The following is a 20,303-nucleotide window of genomic DNA, read 5'->3' as shown; positions in this document are numbered from 1 at the left end:
TTCACAGTATTATACCTTGAATAAAAATATTTAAGATTCCAAACCAAACTGGCAAACAGAACAAAAGAAAAGTTAACTACTATTTGAGCTACCTAATTACTGGAGGTTTAACAAAGATACCATTAAAAAAAAAGTATATTCTAAATAAAAAATCCAAACTGTGTCACCATAATGTTGCAAGAATTATTCATTGTGTGACTCAAACAGGAATTTCATTTAGAGATTATTGAGAAGTATCTACCAGAAATCATAAGTATTCTGCTGCAAGAACTTCCATTGCTTAAGCTAAGCAAGCGGTGGAGAACAGTCAACTGCACAGAGGGCTAGAAAAGGGGCTCATAGGCAAAAGCAGAACAAGGGAAGACAGTAAGAATCACACCCACTTAACAAGCAAAACTCTCAAAAAAGGACAACACTAGACAAATGTGACCAAACGTTTATTTCACCACACCAGATATGAAAATGGCATACTCCTCAAATGAGAACATCAGAGGTTTTGGTTCTATTATATTCTGGTTAGTTTTCATTCAAGAAAGCTGGGCTGGTGAGACTGGTGGACTCAAAGAACACAAAATTTTATAGACTGAATCTATTATTTGCCAATGCATAATCTGGACATGATTTTTATCTCTGTAAGTTTTAATAAAATATGTGCAAGGAATTACATGAAACATTACAATTAACTTTGGCAAGAAAAACAACAGTTCTCTTTTATACCGGCACTTAATATATGGGATTTCATTCTTCAGGACTGATGAGATAAATAAGAAACTAAAATCTTCCCCAAGTTAGGGATATTAGGTTGGTTTCTTACTGTAACAAATTGGCAAGATCAAAATGTTCCATATTTTGCTGCCCTTTAACAAATACATTTAAGATGTAAACCATAAAGACATCCAAGTACAAATTAACTTAAAAAACACAAATAGTAAAACTTCTCCAAAGATGTAAATGAACATTCATGACAAAGAAAGATATGGCACACACCTTCCCTTGACTTGTTTCCAAGGATGAGGTCCATTGTTTTTCATTGCTTTCTTGACAACTTTTGCCAAAATGCAAAGGAAAATAGTGTAACTACTGCTGGATTTACACAGGTCATGATCTTGTTTATCACAGCAGCAGGTCTTCACCATTTCTAGCATAGACAAGGGTGACTTAATGATATATGTAAGGCCTTTTAAAGGAAGCCAAGAAATACTGAAAGAACTATTCTAAAAGGAAAAAAACAGAAAACAAGTATTAAATCTCTGAATAAATAACAGAAAGCTGTAAATCCCAACTAGCTCATTAAAATTCTGACTCTTCTTAATCATAAAAAGTATACAGTCATTACCACATATTCCCCCTAAAATAAAAATTCCATTCAAGCACAAAATACCAAGGGGTGTTTCAAATTCCTGAATTATCCCCCAAATGTCTTTTTAAGAGTTAGTCTGTTCAAATTAGGATAGTGTCAAGATTCATACATTGCATTTGGTTGACACGCCTCTTAAATCTTTTATCCAATAAAAATTTCCAATGGTTTCATCATACCATTTAACAGGTAATTTATTGTGCAGCATTTCCTAAATGCTGATTTTAGGGGCTTATATCTTCCTACATTTCAAGATCTTCCTTACATCTTCCTGGAGTCACTTAATGTAATGTATTCTTTCATCTGCTATCTTTTCTGTAAACTGGTTGCTCTATCTAGTGGACTGATCAGATTCAGGTCCAGTTTTTTGGTGAGAATCTTCCCATGGCAGTCCTGAGTACTTCCTATTTCAATTAGCAAAGAGGCACGTAAGTTCTGACTTTCATTCTTTTTGTGATGTTAAGACTAATCATGCTGATCGATCTGTTTGAGTGATCCCCACCGTTTGAACAGCCAGGGATGATCATCATCCAGATGGCTTCTTTCAACAGATGTGCAAGATAGTGATTTTCTATCACTCCTTCTAAACTAGCTCGAAATTTGGTATTCTAAAATATAGTTTATATTTTCCTTTATTTACAGTTTCCAGAATAACAACTTTTCTAAAAATACCACAGACTCGAGGATTTAAACACATAATCCACAGCTGTCCATGGTTATTCTTTATCATGCCCAAATTTACCCAGCACTGGTGAATGGGAGTTCCTTAAAGCAGGCTCCTGTGTTCTTTTGACACAACTCCAGCTTACTTGGATACCTTCTCTGTTTTCAGGTATAACAAGACATTACAGACCCATCTTGTATACATTCTGCCTGAAAATTAGAATTGGTCATTTCTCCAGCCAGACTGACAATATGTTTCAGAGGAAGGTATTTTTCTCATTTTTAATAAGTTCAATTATGTACAGACCCAAACTTATAATTTACTTGTAAGTCCTCCATATCTTTTTCTATCTATCCTTTAAATATACTTTAAAAATTTTCTCTTCCAAACTTACCCTCACTTTATAAATTCACTGTCCCTATTTTAGTTTTCATTTGCTGTGCTATTTGCTTATACCACCATACTGGACTACTATCTCATCTGTATCCACTTCCTTTATACTACTTTCAGAAAAAAACTTTCTCAAACACATACATACTGCGTCACATCTTTGCTTTCCAATGTCTCCTGGATAAATCATAACTCAACTGCATGTTATCTTTAACCCTTCAAAATCCAGCCCTGGACAAACTCTTCTACTTTCTTCATCTCCTGTATTTCTCCAGTCACCTCAGACCCTTCATTTAGAACTATTCAACATAGTAGGCATAAATCATGTTTTTTCGTGCCTCTATACACTTGTCCAGACTATGCCTTTTGCTTGGATGTTCATTTTCTTCTGTACTTGGAAAATTCTACTTATTCCCCAGGCCAATTTAAAAAATTATGAGTTTATCAAGTCTTCTACAAGCCCATACATTGGGTCAGATACTCCCTTCTTCTAGCATTCCAAAGTATTGTAACTCTTCTCTTTTCTTCCTACAATATGTGTGCTTCTGCCTAGTAGCCACTCAAATGCCAAGACTAGTTCTTATTCAAGATAGCATTAACTGTTCAATGTGTTGCAAGCAATCAGCAGTTGTTAGAAAACATTTATAAATGAGAATTTAAAAAAATATCTTTCTGGCACAATTCTGGTTTCTTTGCTTAATCTCACCCTTAAGAGAAAAGGGACGTCAGATGCTCTGTTCCCCTATGTCAATGCTCTTTAGACAAAGTGTAACATAAAGATATTTTTTAGCTACTCTAATCTACTTTGAAAAATTAATTTTAAGAAATCTCTGTAATTATATATAATTAAACCATAAAAACATTCCTCAAATACCATGTTCAAATTCTTCAAATTCCTGGAACAAATTCATACTCTATTTACTCACCAGGTTCTTACTATAATATTCCCACAGAATGGTGACAATTGCAATGTTCGGCTCCCAGAAATCACAAAGGGTCAAACAACAGTGAAGATACATTCGTAACTGCTCTTCTAGTATTCCATCCTAAAAAATAGACGGAAATTGTGAGGAACGAAATAATGACCAACACACATTACTATAACTTGACACTGCAGCAAATAACCTGCTCCTGAAAAGAATATAGATCTCTATCACCAAGTCATACCCATTCTCATCTTCAGACCAGAAGGTCTGAATCAGCATAAGCTATGTAACTTTGCTTTAGAGAAGGTTAATATGATAATTGAAATTACATAACTCAGTTTGACTTTTAACTCAATTATTTAACAACTGCAATAGGTATTTAATAACTAAATAGTGTAGAGACTATTTAGTTAATAACTAAATAATGTAGAGACTGAAAAGAAACCCTAACCAGAAAGTAGCATAAGTTATCTAAAAATACAGAAGACTCAATCATACTTAAGCTACTCTTTATAGAAATGTAGGAGCTATTCTTCTCAAAACCAGAGCACTGGCAGAGTACATATGCTTTAACCTTTTAGAATGTGGCAATAGGTAAGAGTAAAAAAGTGATACTTTAAACTTATATATCAAATAACATGCCTGTTTGTTAAAAGCTGACATAACACTGAATTCCAATCAGTTATTCAAAGCTTACTATATATCAGGCACTATCCTAAGGTTCTAGGCAAAATGCAATCAATGAGTCAGACGTGGTGGACACACTGATAGAAGTTACACTTTGGGGAGAATGGAAAAAGAGGACACTAACAAGATAAATGTAAACAGTTACAACCACTGCAAAAGGCAAAACAAAAGCAGAGTAACGTGGTAGAGTAACTGACAAAGCATGTGGGCCATTTTTTTAAACCAGGAACTACAACTGAAAGGCCTTTTTGAGGCTAGCAGTAGTAGTGTTGGTTGCTCAGTTGTGTCCGACTCTCTGCGACCCCATGGCGTGTAGCCCGCCAGGCTCCTCTGGCCACGGGATTCTCCAGGCAGGAATACTGAAGTGGATTGCCATCTTACTCTTCCAGGGGATCGTCCACACCCAGGGATCGAACTCTGGTCTCTTGAATTGCAGACAGATTCTTTATTATCTGAGCTTTTGAGGGCTGGAATTTGGGTTAAATGATTGGATGGAAAAGAGCCAACCCCATACAGAAATGAAAGTACAGCAATGATGGCAGAGAAAATACATGGGAACTTCCTGAATTAGCAGTAAGCTTGGTATTATAGGATTAAGTCAGAGATAGTCAGGAACCATATCTCATTTAAGGCTTTACAGGTCACAGTCAGAAGTATGGACTGTACTTTAATTATGTTGGGAAGCCTTTACAGGACTGTAAACACAGGGGTGACATGAAATGAAGGTTTCAAAAATGCTACACTGGATCAAGCAAGATGACAATAGCAGATAAGAACAGAGGTATAAGATCAGTTAGAAGAGTTGAAAGAACTTCCAGTGTAACAGAAAAGCAGACAAAGGTTAAGTACAAGCAGACACGCTGGAAATGTGAAGGTGCCTGGTAAACAGTATGCTTTAAGTAAATAACTGTTGAATGGATTCAGTATTGTCTCTTTTCAACAAAGGTGCGTGGTTATTTCCTTACAGAAGATTAAAATGTCTCCTTTTGACACAGAAATACAGAACAGACTTTTGAACTCTGTGGGAGAAGGTGAGGGTGGGATGTTTCTAAAGAACAGCATGTATACTATCCATGGTGAAACAGATCACCAGCCCAGGTGGGATGCATGAGACAAGTGCTCCGGCCTGGTGCACTGGGAAGACCCAGAGGAATCGGGTGGAGAGGGAGGTGGGAGGGGGGATCGGGATGGGGAATACGTGTAAATCTATGGCTGACTCATATCAATGTATGACAAAACCCACTGAAATGTGAAGTAATTAGCCTCCAACTAATAAAAAAATTTAAAAAAAATAAAAACAAAAAAAAAATAAAAATAAAATGTCTCCTTTTTTCTACTTCCTTCTCCTCCCACCAACTTAAAATTCTAGGAGATAACTGTGAAACTCTAAGATTAAGACAGGCAGACAATTTTAGAGTTATGTTGATGGGATTTGTTGATGACTTATATTAAGGTATGAAGGAAAGATAGCAATTAAGGGAAATTCTTAAGTTTTGGCTTAAGAAAATGGATTGATGGAACCACTGCTTAAAGTGGCAAAGAACAGGGAAGGAACAGATGAGTGCACAGGGAAACGAGTGGAAATATTACACAATTTATGGGTCTACAGCTCAAGGAAAAAGTCAGAGCTATTGATACAAACTTGGATATTACCTTCATATTGATGGTTTTCAGAGCTAAAAGCCTAGATAAGATCAATCTAGGAAAGCCTGTGGACAGAAAACAGAAAAGAACCCAGAACTGACAGCTGACTGCTATTCCAAAATTTAGGTATCAAGAAAAAGGAGGCCTATAAGCAAAATCCAATGAAGTAGGTAGGAAACCAGGCATCATGGACTCTGAGAGAAGTATTTCAGAAAGAGAAGGGGATCACCACTTTCTGTACAAAGCTAGATACCTTCGTCAACACATCACACACGGTTCTTACCTTTCTATCTGCCTTCAAGTCTATGAGTTCCCTAAGGACTGCGATAATACTCCCTAGGCCTAGCGCAGTGCCTGCTTCACCAAAGAGACTCCGTAAATCTTTTATCAACAAAACAGATCTGAGTTAGTGTTTCTTTTCATCAAGCAGCTCTATGATTTAGGGAAAGATATTTAGTTCCTCTGATAATTAAACTAATTTAACCCTTGTTGGTCACTAACGTTCTGATTTTATCATGAAAATATTAAACTAGATGTAGGTTTATTCTCATGGCACATACTGATGTGAATTAAAAAATACTAATTTAATTATGCTGCAAGAGTAAAAAGTGAATTACATGAAAAAAGTGGGTTCATTTTGAAGAGTTTTGTATTGCTTTGTTTGGTATCTGAAAATCATTTTACATGTAAAATTCACAAAAAGGTATTTAAACCATAAAAATACACAAAGTTTGGGAAAAATAAAAGGTTAAATACCAACTATGAGTCTGGTATTATATGATGTTTTACGTATTGTATTCATGTATGTCTCATACCATGTCAGTTTTACTACATTCATTTTACCAAAAAAAAAAAAGGGTTGAGGTTCAGAAGTTATAAATGGCTTACCCAAGTGCATATGGGAAGGAGTTAGGACTCATGACTCCAAAGCTGGTTAGACATACTATACTACACCAACTTCCAAAAACATAAGGGAAAAAAATTAACATCTAATCGACACCAGATTTGATCAAGATTGCTCTTAGTGACCAGAGCAAGATTTGAATCAAAGTTTGTGAGACCAAAGCCCATGCTCTTTCCACTGTAACCAATCAAGAAGAAATTAAATACAGTATCCTAGGGGATTTTTTCCTCTTTTTTTTTTTTTTTTAAGGAAAGGAGATAAATTTCCCATCCTTTTCTTGCTAGTGGCTACAGATTAAAATGAAAAGAATTGTCTTATAAAATACCATTTTCTCCATAGACTGGCAGGGTAAGTCAGTTGAGTGTGACTTGAAAAGTAAGTTTCTTTTTTAAATTAATCACAGATAGTATTTGTTGTAAAGCACACGTTCATGTTTTGTATATTCAACCATGATTTTGTTTTGAACCATGTTCCCTTAGTTTTTCTTAAAAATTTCCATTAAAAATTGTGTGGGTGGGCGCACATCAGCTGAATTAAACGATTTGCCTATCTTCAAGTTCAGAAAGCCAAAGAGATAAGAATTTACAATATTTAGAAGTAGAGGAGCCAACAGACATCTTAGTTCAAAGTCATAATAGAAAAACAGCTGAAATATGGTGAGGAAGAATATTTGAGAACATCTGAGTATATTAATTTCTTCCTACCTTACATTTTTGTCATCACAGACTTTCTGGAGAGGGAGATCACAAAAAGAAATTTTAAAACGTGGAAAATTGAGATAGTTGCTTTCCACAAGTATTACCAAAACAGATCTTACAAATCAAAGTACATTACTAATCAAAGACATAACTGCAAAGAAGTTTTAAAACAGAAAGTTTTAAAATGAAAAAAAAAAAAAAAAGCAGAGTTTCACTAAGAATCTTACAAGGTCAAGTGTTTTGAGGGAGTTTGGAATGACCTCCCTTGTGGCTCAGACGGTAAAGCGTCTGCCTAAAATGTGGGTTCGATCCCTGGGTTGGGAAGATCCCCTGAAGAAGGAAATGGCAACCCACTCCAGTACTCTTGCCTGGAAAATCCCATGGGCGAAGGAGCCTGGTGGGTTACAGTCGATAGGGTCGCAAAGAGTTGGACACGACCGAGCGACTTCACTTTGGAATGACTAAAAAACACATATGAAGATTCAAATTCCAGCTCTGCCACTTCCTAGCTGGCTGAGTGAGCCTGGACAAGCCTTACTCTGTGTCCCAGTTTTCCTAAAGTCTAAAATGGAACTCCACAAGACTGTCCTAAGTGGAAAATGGACACTTAGTGCTATGGACAGTGCTCGCAAAGCAACAGTTAACACTGTGAATGAATTTTTGTAGCTGAAACATTGAATCTTGACAATCATATAATAAATGCAAAAAAAAAAATAAATAAATGCAACACATTCACACTATTGTACCTTAAGTGGACATATTTTAATTTTGTGAGTGTCGAAGCCAAACTCTACCTAAACCAAGAATTTTCATTAACGGTATCTAAGTCCACGCTCTCTGAGTTTTAATAAACCAGAAGGCCGGTGGGGCTCTTTTCCATGTAGATTCAAACCTACCTATCTCAAATCCAGAGCCCACGCTACTCAATTTCTACATTTATCACAAGATCCTGTGGGCTCTCTGGGTGTCTCATCTCAGCTGAATGAGTACATATAAACTATTTCATATAAAAAGCAATCCTAGAATACTCCAGGGTCTGCTGCTGATCTCTCAGTCCTTTTAAAAAGGGTATCTTCCTAGAACTTTTATTTTGAAAGATCAAATGCAGGCATATTAAATTTGGGTATATTCCATGCACCAAATTGTTTTACTGAACTAAAAACAGAAACATTTTTTAGCTTATTTTATAGAAATGGCAATATAACAACTGGGTGTTCATTTTTTATGCATAACTAACTTGCCTATCAGAAACCATCTGGAGAATGAAACTTACTTCAAGCTCAATAGTAACTGTCAGTCTGATGGGATTTTATCAGGATTGGATAAAGAGAGTTAGCGGCTGGTGACTCAGTGGTAAAGAATCTGCTTGCCAATGCAGGAGACATGGGTTCGATCCCTGGGTTGGGAAGATCCCCTGGAAGAGGAAGAGGCAACCCACTCCAGTATTCTTGCCTGGGAAATCCCATGGACAGAGATGCCTGACGGGCTACAGTCCATGGGGTCACAAAGAGGCAGACACGACTGAGTGACTAAACAAAGAGTTAGACTTCAATACTCCAGTCAAAATCCTTCTGTCCAAGAAACACAGTAATTCTGGATTAGTAATTAGATTACTGACCCACATTATTCAGAACTAACCATATTCTGAGTTGTTTTTAGTATTAACTCTCAGGATTCTTTGACAAATAAAAATATTTTAAAAATATTAGGCCTGCTTAGGATTTCTTCTTACACCCTTTCATGACCTTTGAAAGAAAATTGTTGTGAACTCAGAAAATAATGAGGCTTTATTTAAAAAGTGGCATAAAACTAAAAATGTAGCTTTTCACACGAAAATAATGATGTTGTAAAAGTAGAACAAATGTTTACTGTTAGCATTCACAAATATTAAACAGGATTACCTCATAAGAACGTTTTTAGAGCAAATACTTAACTATTCAGTTTAAGCAAAATTTAACAATATATGTTCTCTTTACTAACAAAGCCTCAGTGTCTGTTTCTGGAAGATTCTCTATGGCTACAAAAAGATTTGGAACATTATTTGCTTAATCGAAACTACAGAGGAATGCCTACCAATTTTATTTGAAGACTGCTGTATATGTAAAACATTTTTTTTTTTTTAATATTGCAAACAGACTCTTTCTTTCACAGTTGGAGATGAGGTCAAAAAATACAAGCACGGTCAGATTTTAATTTACCTCAATGGGGGAAAACAGATCATCACACTGAGAGCTCTATCCAAATATATTATTTATTCTTTATGACTACCTAATGAACCCACAAAATTGGTTTCAAGAACTCCACCAAGTAGTCCTATACTACTTATAAAATCTAATTTGATATAATCAAGGCAAGACAAAATTGAGATTACTAGAGAGAATGGACCGCTTTTTTCTGAATATTACAATGACCTCTTCTCTCACAGGAAAGGTATTTCTTTGACTTTATACTAGACCTAAATTCAGAGAAAGTTTCTTAGATTAGCTGTACTATCCTTGTTTCTAGGATGATTGACTTGGCCCAGTTTTCTCAGGTCTTCCCTGGTTTTATCACCAAAAGTCCCACATCTTGGGATATCCCAAGCCAGGTAAATCTACATGGTCAGTCTACCTCCTTACAAGAATTAGGGATGTATCTTCACAACAGCTTTAGTAGATACCATTAAAACACTGATGATGTAAATAATGGCCACTTTTTAAGGATTCCATACATTCTTGAAGTAAAAAAAAAAAATACATGTCTGAAACTTAGAGCTACTAAAATCAGTATGTTCTCAAAAAGAACACAGGAGAAAGCCAATTAAAATGATACAAAAAAAGAAACAACAATTTTTACAATGGTTGAGATAACAGCTCTTTTGCTTCAGATGCAACTGATGTATTCAGAGTTCTTTGGCATTCTAATCTAGAAATCTTAGCTCATAATTAGAAGTTTTATCTTATAACTAAATGTACTTACATTTTCACCTAAAAAAAACTAACAGTAATGATAATAGGGAAAACAAAATTTTAAGCTATTAAGATGATTTTCAAAGATATGGGTAAAAAATGAATGTATGTGTACATGTGGGGCAGTCTTGTACTACTATATTTTTTATTCCTCTTCAGGTTTTTAACAATCCTCATTTCTTAGAAAACGAGTCTATTACCCACACTAAAAAAAAATACTAAAATTTCCCTTTAAAATCTTACATAAACAACTTATGCCACAAAACTTTACAGAACTATAATACAATATGTTTAAAGATATGATGAAGAACTCACTTAAAACTATTTTAAAAGGAGGTCAAATCTGACCTCTGGGCCATGAAGCACTGCATTAACAGTTCTGCAGAAAGAAAAATGATAAGCTATGAAATGAGGCTCAGAAACTAGGACCTTATCAGTCAGAGTATGATTCAAGCCTGTAAGACAAATTGCCCAGCAAGGCAAGTCACCTTCCTGCTGTGACGAGGATACAGCTGAATTTCCAATGCCACTGACTATCTCCCTCATCGTGTCTCCTAGACTTGATATCATACAGTCAAGGAATGGCTGATTCTGAAGCATCTGCTCCTTATTTTGAATACATTCTGTCAAAGTCAGCAACTAGGATAATTATCTTTGTCCTTTAACTGGAAACGCAGTGCTAAAATAAAAATCTTCAAAATAAAAACTATTGTACAAGGACCCTGCCTTAACAAAGAATGCTGACTCTTATCTCAGGTTTCTAATAAGTAAACCAAGTTTGTTATTTAAATCATCTTAACGGTTTGCTTGGTTCTTAAAAATAAAATCTGTAACATAAAAATTTAGCAAAGCCCACAAACCATCTCACTTTAAATGTGTACCTGAACACTGATGGACTTTTTCAGCAGTTCTTCTACAAAGTTCCAGTTTGATTCCATTTGTCTCTAGAAAGGGAGAAAATATTGCAGTAAAATTATTGTTCTTAAATACTCCAATTATCAGGAGTTGTTTTATTAAAGTGGTACTTCTATAAAATTATAAACGTTTTAACAAATAGTAAACTTCTGCTGTCAATTATTATCTAATAGGAAAAAAAAAAAACTTTAAGTATATTTTAGAGTCTTTTACACCACCAAGGGTCTTCCTTATTCTGTACTTTATTTAGTAGAGATTTTTACCTTTCTTTTATGCTAACGGCCTACAAAATGGTCTACTCTAGTAAACAAGTAACTAAACAATTCACATTTGGTACCTCATTTAGCCAGTGGTCACTTACCAGGCAACCTCAACTATCCAGAAGCCTCTTCAATAAACAAAGGAAAAAACAACTCAAAAACCCAACATATTTCACAAAGGCTAAGCAATGAGAACAACTCTACTTTTCCAAAGGGAAAACCTGGAGGAACTTTTCACAGGATGCCTGGTTCACTTGATTCCCAGGTGGATCAGTAGTAAAAAGAACTGCCTGCAGTGCAGAAAAACCAGATTTGATCTCCGGGTCAGGAAGATCCCCTGAAGGATGAAATGGCAACCCACTCCAGTATCCTTGCCTGGAGAATCTCATGGACAGAGGAGCCCAGTAGGCCACAGCCCACGGGGTCGCAAAGAGTTGGCCACGACTGAGCACGCATGCTGGTTCACTTGATATTCAGTTCTTAAAGATCTGGATATGTGGATACTGGTCAAAACCAGAAGCCAAGAAAGTGCATTCACAAAGACGCAGATCACAGCTAGTTTCAAACAAGGGAAGAACAAAAGGTGCAAAAGCAAGCCTGAGACCTCAGAAAGCTAAGCCAGAGGCCTTAAAGAACAAAGTCAAAGAGATTCCTCACACCCTCCTATCCCTATTATAGCACCCATGCTGTTCATAAGGATGAACTCCAGTCACCAATTAAAAGTTAAAGCACGTTCAGATTTTAAGTGGCTGGATAATGCTCATGTAAGATGGATGCTAACTACAAGAAATCACTGAACAAATATTTCCTTAATAAAGGTGCTTAGTGACTGTGGCAGCCAGCTCTAAGACAGCCCCTAGTGATCTCTGCTTCTTGGAATTTATGCCCTTATTCAATCCCCTCCCACACTGCTGGTCTGTTAATAGAAGACTACCAGCGCTAAAAGTACTGAAAGTATGTCAGACCCAAGATTAAAGGACACGGAAGCTTCTGTCTTAACGACAATCTCTCTCATTGACTCCTGGGAAAAGTCATGCTAAGAACAGTACCAAAGAGGCTTACATGATGGGTAATTAAGGCCTTCTGTCAAGGTTAGCAAGAAGATAAGTAAACCCTCCAGCCCCAGAGACTGAGGTGCCAGGGTACAGTTTAATTACAAACTCATCAGATTCTGAGCCAGAACGACCCACCTAGGCTTCTACTGGATGTGAGACCCTCAAGAACTGTGTGAGATGTTCATTCTTTTAAGGAGCAAAATTTTGTTACACATCAGTAGATAACTAGTATTGTACAATGATGTAGTTTTCAGAAAGGAATTATTGGTTTTCTCAACTATATTTATGTAAATAAAGTACATGCAAAATATTTATCAGGAAAAAACATTTAATACAGAATTTGCCCTGGGCCAAAGAGAACTACATGGACATCATCAGATGGTCAATACTGAAATCAGATTGATTATATATTCTTTGCAGGTAAAAACAGAGAAGCTCTATACAGTCAGCAAAAACAAGACCTGGAGCTAACTATGGTTTAGATCATGAGCTCCTTATTGCAAAATCAAGATTTAAATTGAAGAAAGTAGGGAAAACCACCAGACCATTCAGGTATGACCTAAATCAAAGCCTTTACGATTATACAGTGGAAGTGACAAATAGATTCAAGGGATTAGAACTGATAGAGTGCCTGAAGAACTATGGATGGAGGTTCGTAACAGGAGGGGGTAACCAAAATCATCCGGAACAAAAAGAAATGCAAAGAGGCAAACTGGTTTTCTAAGAGGTTTCACAAATAGCTGAGAAAAGAAGAGAAGCAAAAGGCAAAGGAGGAAAGGAAAGATACAGAGTTCCAAAGAATAGCAAGAAAAGATAAGAGCCCTAAGTGAACAATGCAAAGAAATAGAGGAAAACAACAGAATGGCAAAGACTGGAGATCTCTTCAAGAAAATTGGATACCAAAAGAACATTTCATGCAAAGATGGGTACAACAAAGGACAGAAACAGCGAGGACCTAACAGAAGAGATTAAGAAGAGGAGGCAAGAATACATAAAAGAACTGTACAAAAAAGGTATTAATGACCCAGATAACCACAATGTGTAGTCACTCACCTAGAGCCAGACATCCTGGAGTAGGAAGTCAAGTGTGCCTTAGGAAGCATTACTACAAACAAAGCTAGTGAGAGTGACTGAATTCCAGCTGAGCTATTTCAAATCCTAAAAGATGATGCTGTTAAGTACTACACGCAATATGCCAGCAAATTTGGAAAACTCAGCAATGGCCACAGGACTAGAAAAGGTCAGTTTTCATTCCAAACCCAAAGAAAGCAGTGCCAAATGTTCAAACTACTGTACAGTTGTGCTCATTTCACATACTAGCAAGTTAATGGTCAAAATTCCCCTGCATACCCGTCACACGTTGATGCTAACAGTTTAGTTTCAAAAAACTAAAATCATGTCACCCAGTCCCATCACTTCATGGCAAATAGATGGGGAAACAATGGAAACAGTGACAGACTTTATTTTTTTGGGCTCCAAAATCACCGTGGATGGTAATTGCAGTCACAAAATTAAAAGACATTAGTTCCTTGGAAGAAAAGCTATGACAAACCTAGCCAGTATATTAAAAAGCAGAGACATCACTTTGCAAACAAAGGTTTGTACAGTCAATGCTGTTTTTTCCAGTAGTCATATACAGATGTGAGAGTTGGATCATAAAGAAGGCTGAGTGCCCCCAAGAATTGATGCTTTCAAATTGTGGTGCTGGAGAAGAATAATGGGGAGTCCCTTGGACAAAGGAGATCAAACCAGTCAATCCTAAAGGAAATCAACCCTGAATACTCATTGGGAAGACTGATGCTGAAGCTGAAGCTCCAATACTTTGGCCACCTGATGCAAAGAGCTGACTCACTGGAAAAGACCCTGATGCCAGGAAAGATTGAGGGCAGGAGAAAAAGGGGGCAACAGAAGATGAGATGGCTGGATGGCATAAATGACTCAATGGACATGAGTTTGAGCAAGTTCCGGGAGTTGGTAACGGACAGGGAAGCCTGGTCTGCTGCAGTCCATGGGGCCACAAAGAGTCGGACACAAGAGCGACTGAAGTGAACTGAGTCTCCACGTCCAGCCAACTAGATAACCTGAAGCAATGCTCATTTTAAGGTTGTATTTCACACCTTTATCTAATCACTATTCCAAAAGTTTCAAAGACAAGAACCAGCTGGCCAGACTGATTGTACTGATGATCCCTGCAATGTCCCAAAGTAATTATTCTCTTTAAACTATATTTGCTTTTAAAATAGGTAATTAAAATTGTAAGAGGTAACACTTGTCAGGAGCAAGGCAAGGATGCCCACTTTTATCACTTTTAACTGGAAGAAATCAACATTGTTAAAATGACTGTACTACCCAAGGCAATCTACAGATTACCTATCAAATTACTCATGCAATCCCTATCAAATTACTCATGTCACTGTTTACAGAACAAGAACAAAAAAATTTTATTTGTATGGAAACACAAAAGACCCTGAACAGCCAAAATGATCTTGAGAAAAAAGAATGGAACTAGAGAAATCATGTGCCCTGACTTCAGATTATATTAGAGACCTATAATAATAATTTTTTAAAAAGTGTGGTACCGGCATAAAAACAGAAACATAAATCAGTGGAATAGGATAAAGTCCAGAAATAAACCCCCACACTTCCGGTCACCTAATCTATGACAAAAGAACATACAATGGAGAAAACAGCCTGTTCAACCAGCAGTGCTGGGAAAACAGGGCAGCTGCATGTAAAAGAATTAAATCATAACATTCTCTTAACACCATATACTAAAATAAATTAAAAATGGAATAAAGACCGACATGGACCAGATACCATAAAATATAAATAAATCACAGCTGACATAGATCATAGCAATGTTTTTGGATCCATCTCCTATAATAATGGAAACAAAAACAAAAATACACAAATGAGAGCTAGTTAAACTTAAAACCTATTGTACAGCAAAGTAAGCCATAAACACAATTAAATGACAACTTACAGAATGGGAGAAAATATTTGCAAATGACGTGACTGAAAAGAGATTCATTTCCAAACATACAAACAACTCACATAGCTCAATATCAAAAAACCAAACACTCAATCAAAAACTGGGCAGATGACCTGTACAGACATTTCTCTAGAGAAGACAGATGGCCAACAGTCACACGAAAAGATGCTCAATATTGCAAATTATTAGAGAAATACAAATCAAAACTATAATCAGGTATCACCTCACATTATCAAAAAGTCTACAAATAATAAATGGTGGAGAGGGTGTTGAGAAGAGGAAATCCTCCTATACTGTTGGTGGGAATGTAAGTTGGTACGGTTGCTATGGAGAACAGTAAGGAGTCTTCAGTCTTTAAAAAACTAAAAATAAGAGTTACCATATGATCCAGCAATCCCACTCCTGGGCATATACCCAGAAAAGGCAAAAACTACTTCAAAAAAATACATGTACCCCAATGTTCATAGTAGCACCATTTACAATAGCCAAGACATGGAAGCAACCCAAAGTCCATCCACAGATGAATGGATAAAGAAGATGTTGTGTACACACACACACACACACACACACACACACACACACACACAGAGGAATATTACTCAGTCATAAAAAAGAATGAAACAATGCCATTTCCAGCAACACAGATGGACCCAGAGATCATACTAAGTTAAATAAGTCAGCGAAAGACAAATATTATATATCACTTACATGTGGAATCTTAAAAAATGATACAAATGAACTTATTTACAAAACAGAAATAGACTCATAGACAAAGAATACAAGCTTATGGTTACCAAAGGAGAAAGGGGGAAGATATAAATTCGGAACACAGGATTAACAGATACACACTACTACAAACACACTACTACATATAAAATAGATAAACAAGGATCTACTATATACCACAGGGAACTCTATATTCAGTATCTTGTAATAACCTATAATGGAATGGAATATGAAAAAGAACACTTTTCTGTATACCTGAAACACTAGAAATCAACTATATTTCTAAAGAATAAAAGCAAAACAGATGCCTGAGGTTCTAAGAAGATAACAATCTAGGTTGGGAGACAAGCATTAAACAGAAATATATGAATATGTAAAGCCTCTAGAATGAAAAGTGAGATACTGAATTTTTCTTATAAGCCAGTACTAAGCAATTGGCAAGTTTTTATTTAAATACACATATAGCTAATGTCTAGTTTACAAAAACTTAAAAAAAAAAAAAAATCAACCATATCTGAAATCAACCTAAAATGGAAAGATTTCACATTAACCTTCAGGGCAAAGCAGTTTACATTTAAAAACTGAAACATCTTTATGATTATCACAAGACTGGAGGTAGTTCTCTGCTGCAGAATATATGACTAATCATTGTTGCTTTCTATCATCCTCTCACACCAGGAATTCTTTAGTGGAATAAAGCATGATCGATGCATAACCATTTTCTATACAGTAGCCGGCTATGCTAATACATCACAAAGAGAAAAGAAATTCAGATAATTTTCAAAACTCTGATCTAAGTAGATCTCAAACACAAATTAACATCCTACAGAATCTCTGAAAGAATGAGTTAATATACCCTTATGATCAAAGATTAAAATAATTATATGATTTATAAACCAAATTGAGAAACTTCTGAGAATAAAAGGGGGAAAACTAACCAGATGGAATGAGGGGGAAATGGACACAAACTGTGATTGTCCCTGGCAAATTGGCACACATGGTTACCTTCCTAGAGGTATTCATAAGACGAAGTCCTCAGAAAGTTCCTAATATTGAATTTATCTAAGTAATAAAAAAATAGGTTGCTATTTTTCCTTAGTAGCAACTATTTTAGTAGCTATTGTTTTTCAGTTGTACACAGTACCACTACTGTGTACCTCAGTCTCTTTACCTGTAAAATGGATATAATACTAATCTCTCGCCTACTTCATAACACTTCACTGAGATAAAAACCAAATAGTCACTCTGAGATATTAAACACTTTGCAAATGCAAAATGCTGAAGGTAACAACCCTAATGAAAACCATCACTAACTGGAGAGTTTGAGTTTTTCTTTTAAAGCCATTAAGAAATCAAGAAATGTTTGAAACTCTTTGAGGACTCATGAATAAAGGCAGAATCTGTTTGACACATATACACATGTATGACACATCTTTATTATTTTTATTATATAAAAGTAGTTTTTCCCCCAAATACTCTGGCTCTCTTTTGGAGCAGGCAATGGCAACCCATCCCAGTATTCCTTTCTGGAGAATCCCATGGACAAAAGAATCTGGTGGGCTACAGACCACAGAGTTGCAAAGAGCCGGACACGACTGAGCGACTCACACACAGCTCTCTCCTCTAAATCTCTCTACAACTTCTACATAATTTTAAAGATTAAGATTAAAAACATATGTATCTTGACAAAAGCAAATCATACAAGAACTACTGGCAATCTTAAAAGACATAGGTTAATCTATTCTAAATACAGACAATTCTTTCACTATCTTGATCCAGAGCTAATAAAAGCAATAACGTCCCATGGAGTTCTCTGTATGAAACAGAAGAGTGATTTCAGCAATGGCAACTGAGGGTTGTACCAGTACAATTCAACATTACAATAGTAATAGTAATGATATATATTAATGTGGCTAGATTACCTACCATACTGGGAGTATGTGGGGGTCAATATCAACCACTACTGCAATGTACTGCTTATTGAAATAAGTGTTAATGGCAGTTCCAGCAAGCATTAATAACTTGAAAGCATATTACTTGAAGAGGCAGCACAATTTATTTCATGAGTATCCTATCATGGGCACCTATTACTATGATAGCCACTCAACAGGAATTCACGAAGTGCTTAACTAATTGCCATATTCATTTACAGTGATTTAAAAAATCAGAAATATGTATTTGGAAGAATTAAGGTAAGAGAAATAAAAATGCTTATGAAAAGACCTTTGAATTATAGGTAAATTTTTTGAGTTGTTGTTCTAGTATTTTAAGAACTAAAAGAAGTGAAACATAATCATATTAACTCCATTAAGATACTCAGTAAGAGCACTTCTGCAGTAATAATAGCATTTATCATTTTCCACACACCAGTATGGGAAGGACTCACAAGCATAAACAAAGGAATTACGACCTTTCTCCGAGAAGCTCATTCTATTGTTCTCTCTCAAAGAGTCAGTAAAATGCTTAAATACACTGATCCTGAGCAGTATATGGACTTGTCGGAGCACTTTCCGACTTGACTTACTTTATCTTGGGCTCTCCTAAAGGATCTTTTTTTACTAAGGGATCACTTAAGAGGCCCTCCCCATTTCTAAAACACTATGTCAATACTAACTGACCCTCAGATTCCATGGATGATTTCTGGGCTCTGTCCAGTATTCCAAAAAGAGAAAAATATGTGAAGTCCATCAAGGAACATGTTTCATAAAGCAGTAGTTTCTATACCTGAAAGAGATTCACGGAGCTTTTCAAAAATAAGAATTCCCAAACTCCAGACCAGATTATAGTACTAAAACAGGATCTCCAGATTTTAAAAAATCTGAATTTTTACAAGCTCACAGAGTAGGCCTGTTGATCAGATAGCTTTGTAATCATCCCCAGAAAAAAAGACCAATTTTGAAAATACAGACACATTGGTTTCAAGATTCTAGATGCTTACTTTATGGAACTAATGGGTTTAAACAATACTAAACGACTTCTGCAGAGAAGGCATGGCACCCCACTCCAGGACTCGTGCCTGGAAAATCCTATGGATGGAGGAGCCAGGTAGGCTGCAGTCCATGGGGTCGCTAGGAGTCGGACACAACTGAGCAACTTCCCTTTCACTTTCATGCATTGGAGAAGGAAATGGCAACCCACTCCAGTGTTCTTGCCTGGAGAATCCCAGGGACGGCGGAACCTGGTGGGCTGCTGTCTATGGGGTCGCACAGAGTTGGACACGACTGAAGCAACTTAGCAGCAGCAGCAGCACCAAACTACTTCTGACAGAATGTGGCCCACTGGAGAAGGGAACGGCAAACCACTTCAGTATTCTTGCCTTGAGAACCCCAAGAACAGTATGAAAAGGCAAAAAGATAGGACACTGAAAGATGAACTCCCCAGGTTGGTAGGTGCCCACTATGCTACTGGAGATCAGTGGAAAAATAATTCAAGAAAGAATGAAGGGATGGAGCCAAAGCAAAAACAATACCCAGTTGTGGATGTGACTGGTGATAGAAGCAAGGTCTGATGCTGTGAAGACCAATACTGCATAGGAACCTGTAGTATTAGGTCCATGAATCAAAGCAAATTAGAAGTGGTCAAACAGGAGATGGCAAGAGTGAATGTCGACATTCTAGGAATCAGTGAACTAAGATGGACTGGAGTGGGTGAATTTAACTCAGATGACCATTAAAACTACTAATGTGGGCAGGAATCCCTTAGAAGAAATGGAGCAGCCATCATGGTCAACAAGAGAGTCCGAAATGCAATACTTGGATGTGATCTCAAAAATGACAGAATGATCTCTGTTCGTTTCCAAGGCAAACCATTCAATATCACGGTAATCCAAGTCTATGTCCCAACCAGTAATGCTGAAGAAGCTGAAGTTGAACGGTTCTATGAAGACCTACAAGACCTTTCAGAACTAACACCCAAAAGAGATGTCCTTTTCATTATAGGGGACTGGAATGCAAAAGAGGGTAGTCAGGAAACACCTGGAGTAACAGGCAAATTTGGCCTTAGAGTACGGAATGAAGCAGGGCAAAGGCTAATAAGAGTTGTGACAAGAGAACGCACTGGTCGTAGCAAACACCCTCTTCCAACAACACAAGAGAAGACTCTACACATGGACATCACCAGATGATCAACACCGGAATC

At 36.6% G+C, this 20,303-nt stretch overlaps 1 protein-coding gene across 5 annotated transcripts in view; it reads right to left on the bottom strand.

The window, feature by feature from the left end:
* MMS22L (MMS22 like, DNA repair protein) overlaps positions 1–20,303 on the bottom strand; it is a 121,103-nt gene that overhangs the window by 79,195 nt on the left and 21,605 nt on the right. For all 5 annotated transcript variants that reach the window (XM_043890077.1, XM_043890078.1, XM_043890079.1 and 2 more), the window contains 3 exons: positions 11,100–11,162; positions 3,338–3,457; positions 988–1,214 (listed from right to left, as the gene is read on the bottom strand). In XM_043890077.1, the coding sequence (XP_043746012.1) occupies positions 988–1,214; positions 3,338–3,457; positions 11,100–11,162 (410 nt within the window). The remainder of the gene's footprint in view (positions 1–987; positions 1,215–3,337; positions 3,458–11,099; positions 11,163–20,303) is intronic.

The sequence above is a fragment of the Cervus elaphus genome, chromosome 28, assembly GCF_910594005.1.
Source record: "Cervus elaphus chromosome 28, mCerEla1.1, whole genome shotgun sequence".
NCBI classification, from domain to species: domain Eukaryota; kingdom Metazoa; phylum Chordata; class Mammalia; order Artiodactyla; family Cervidae; genus Cervus; species Cervus elaphus.
This window is presented reverse-complemented; position numbering and strand designations above follow the sequence as displayed.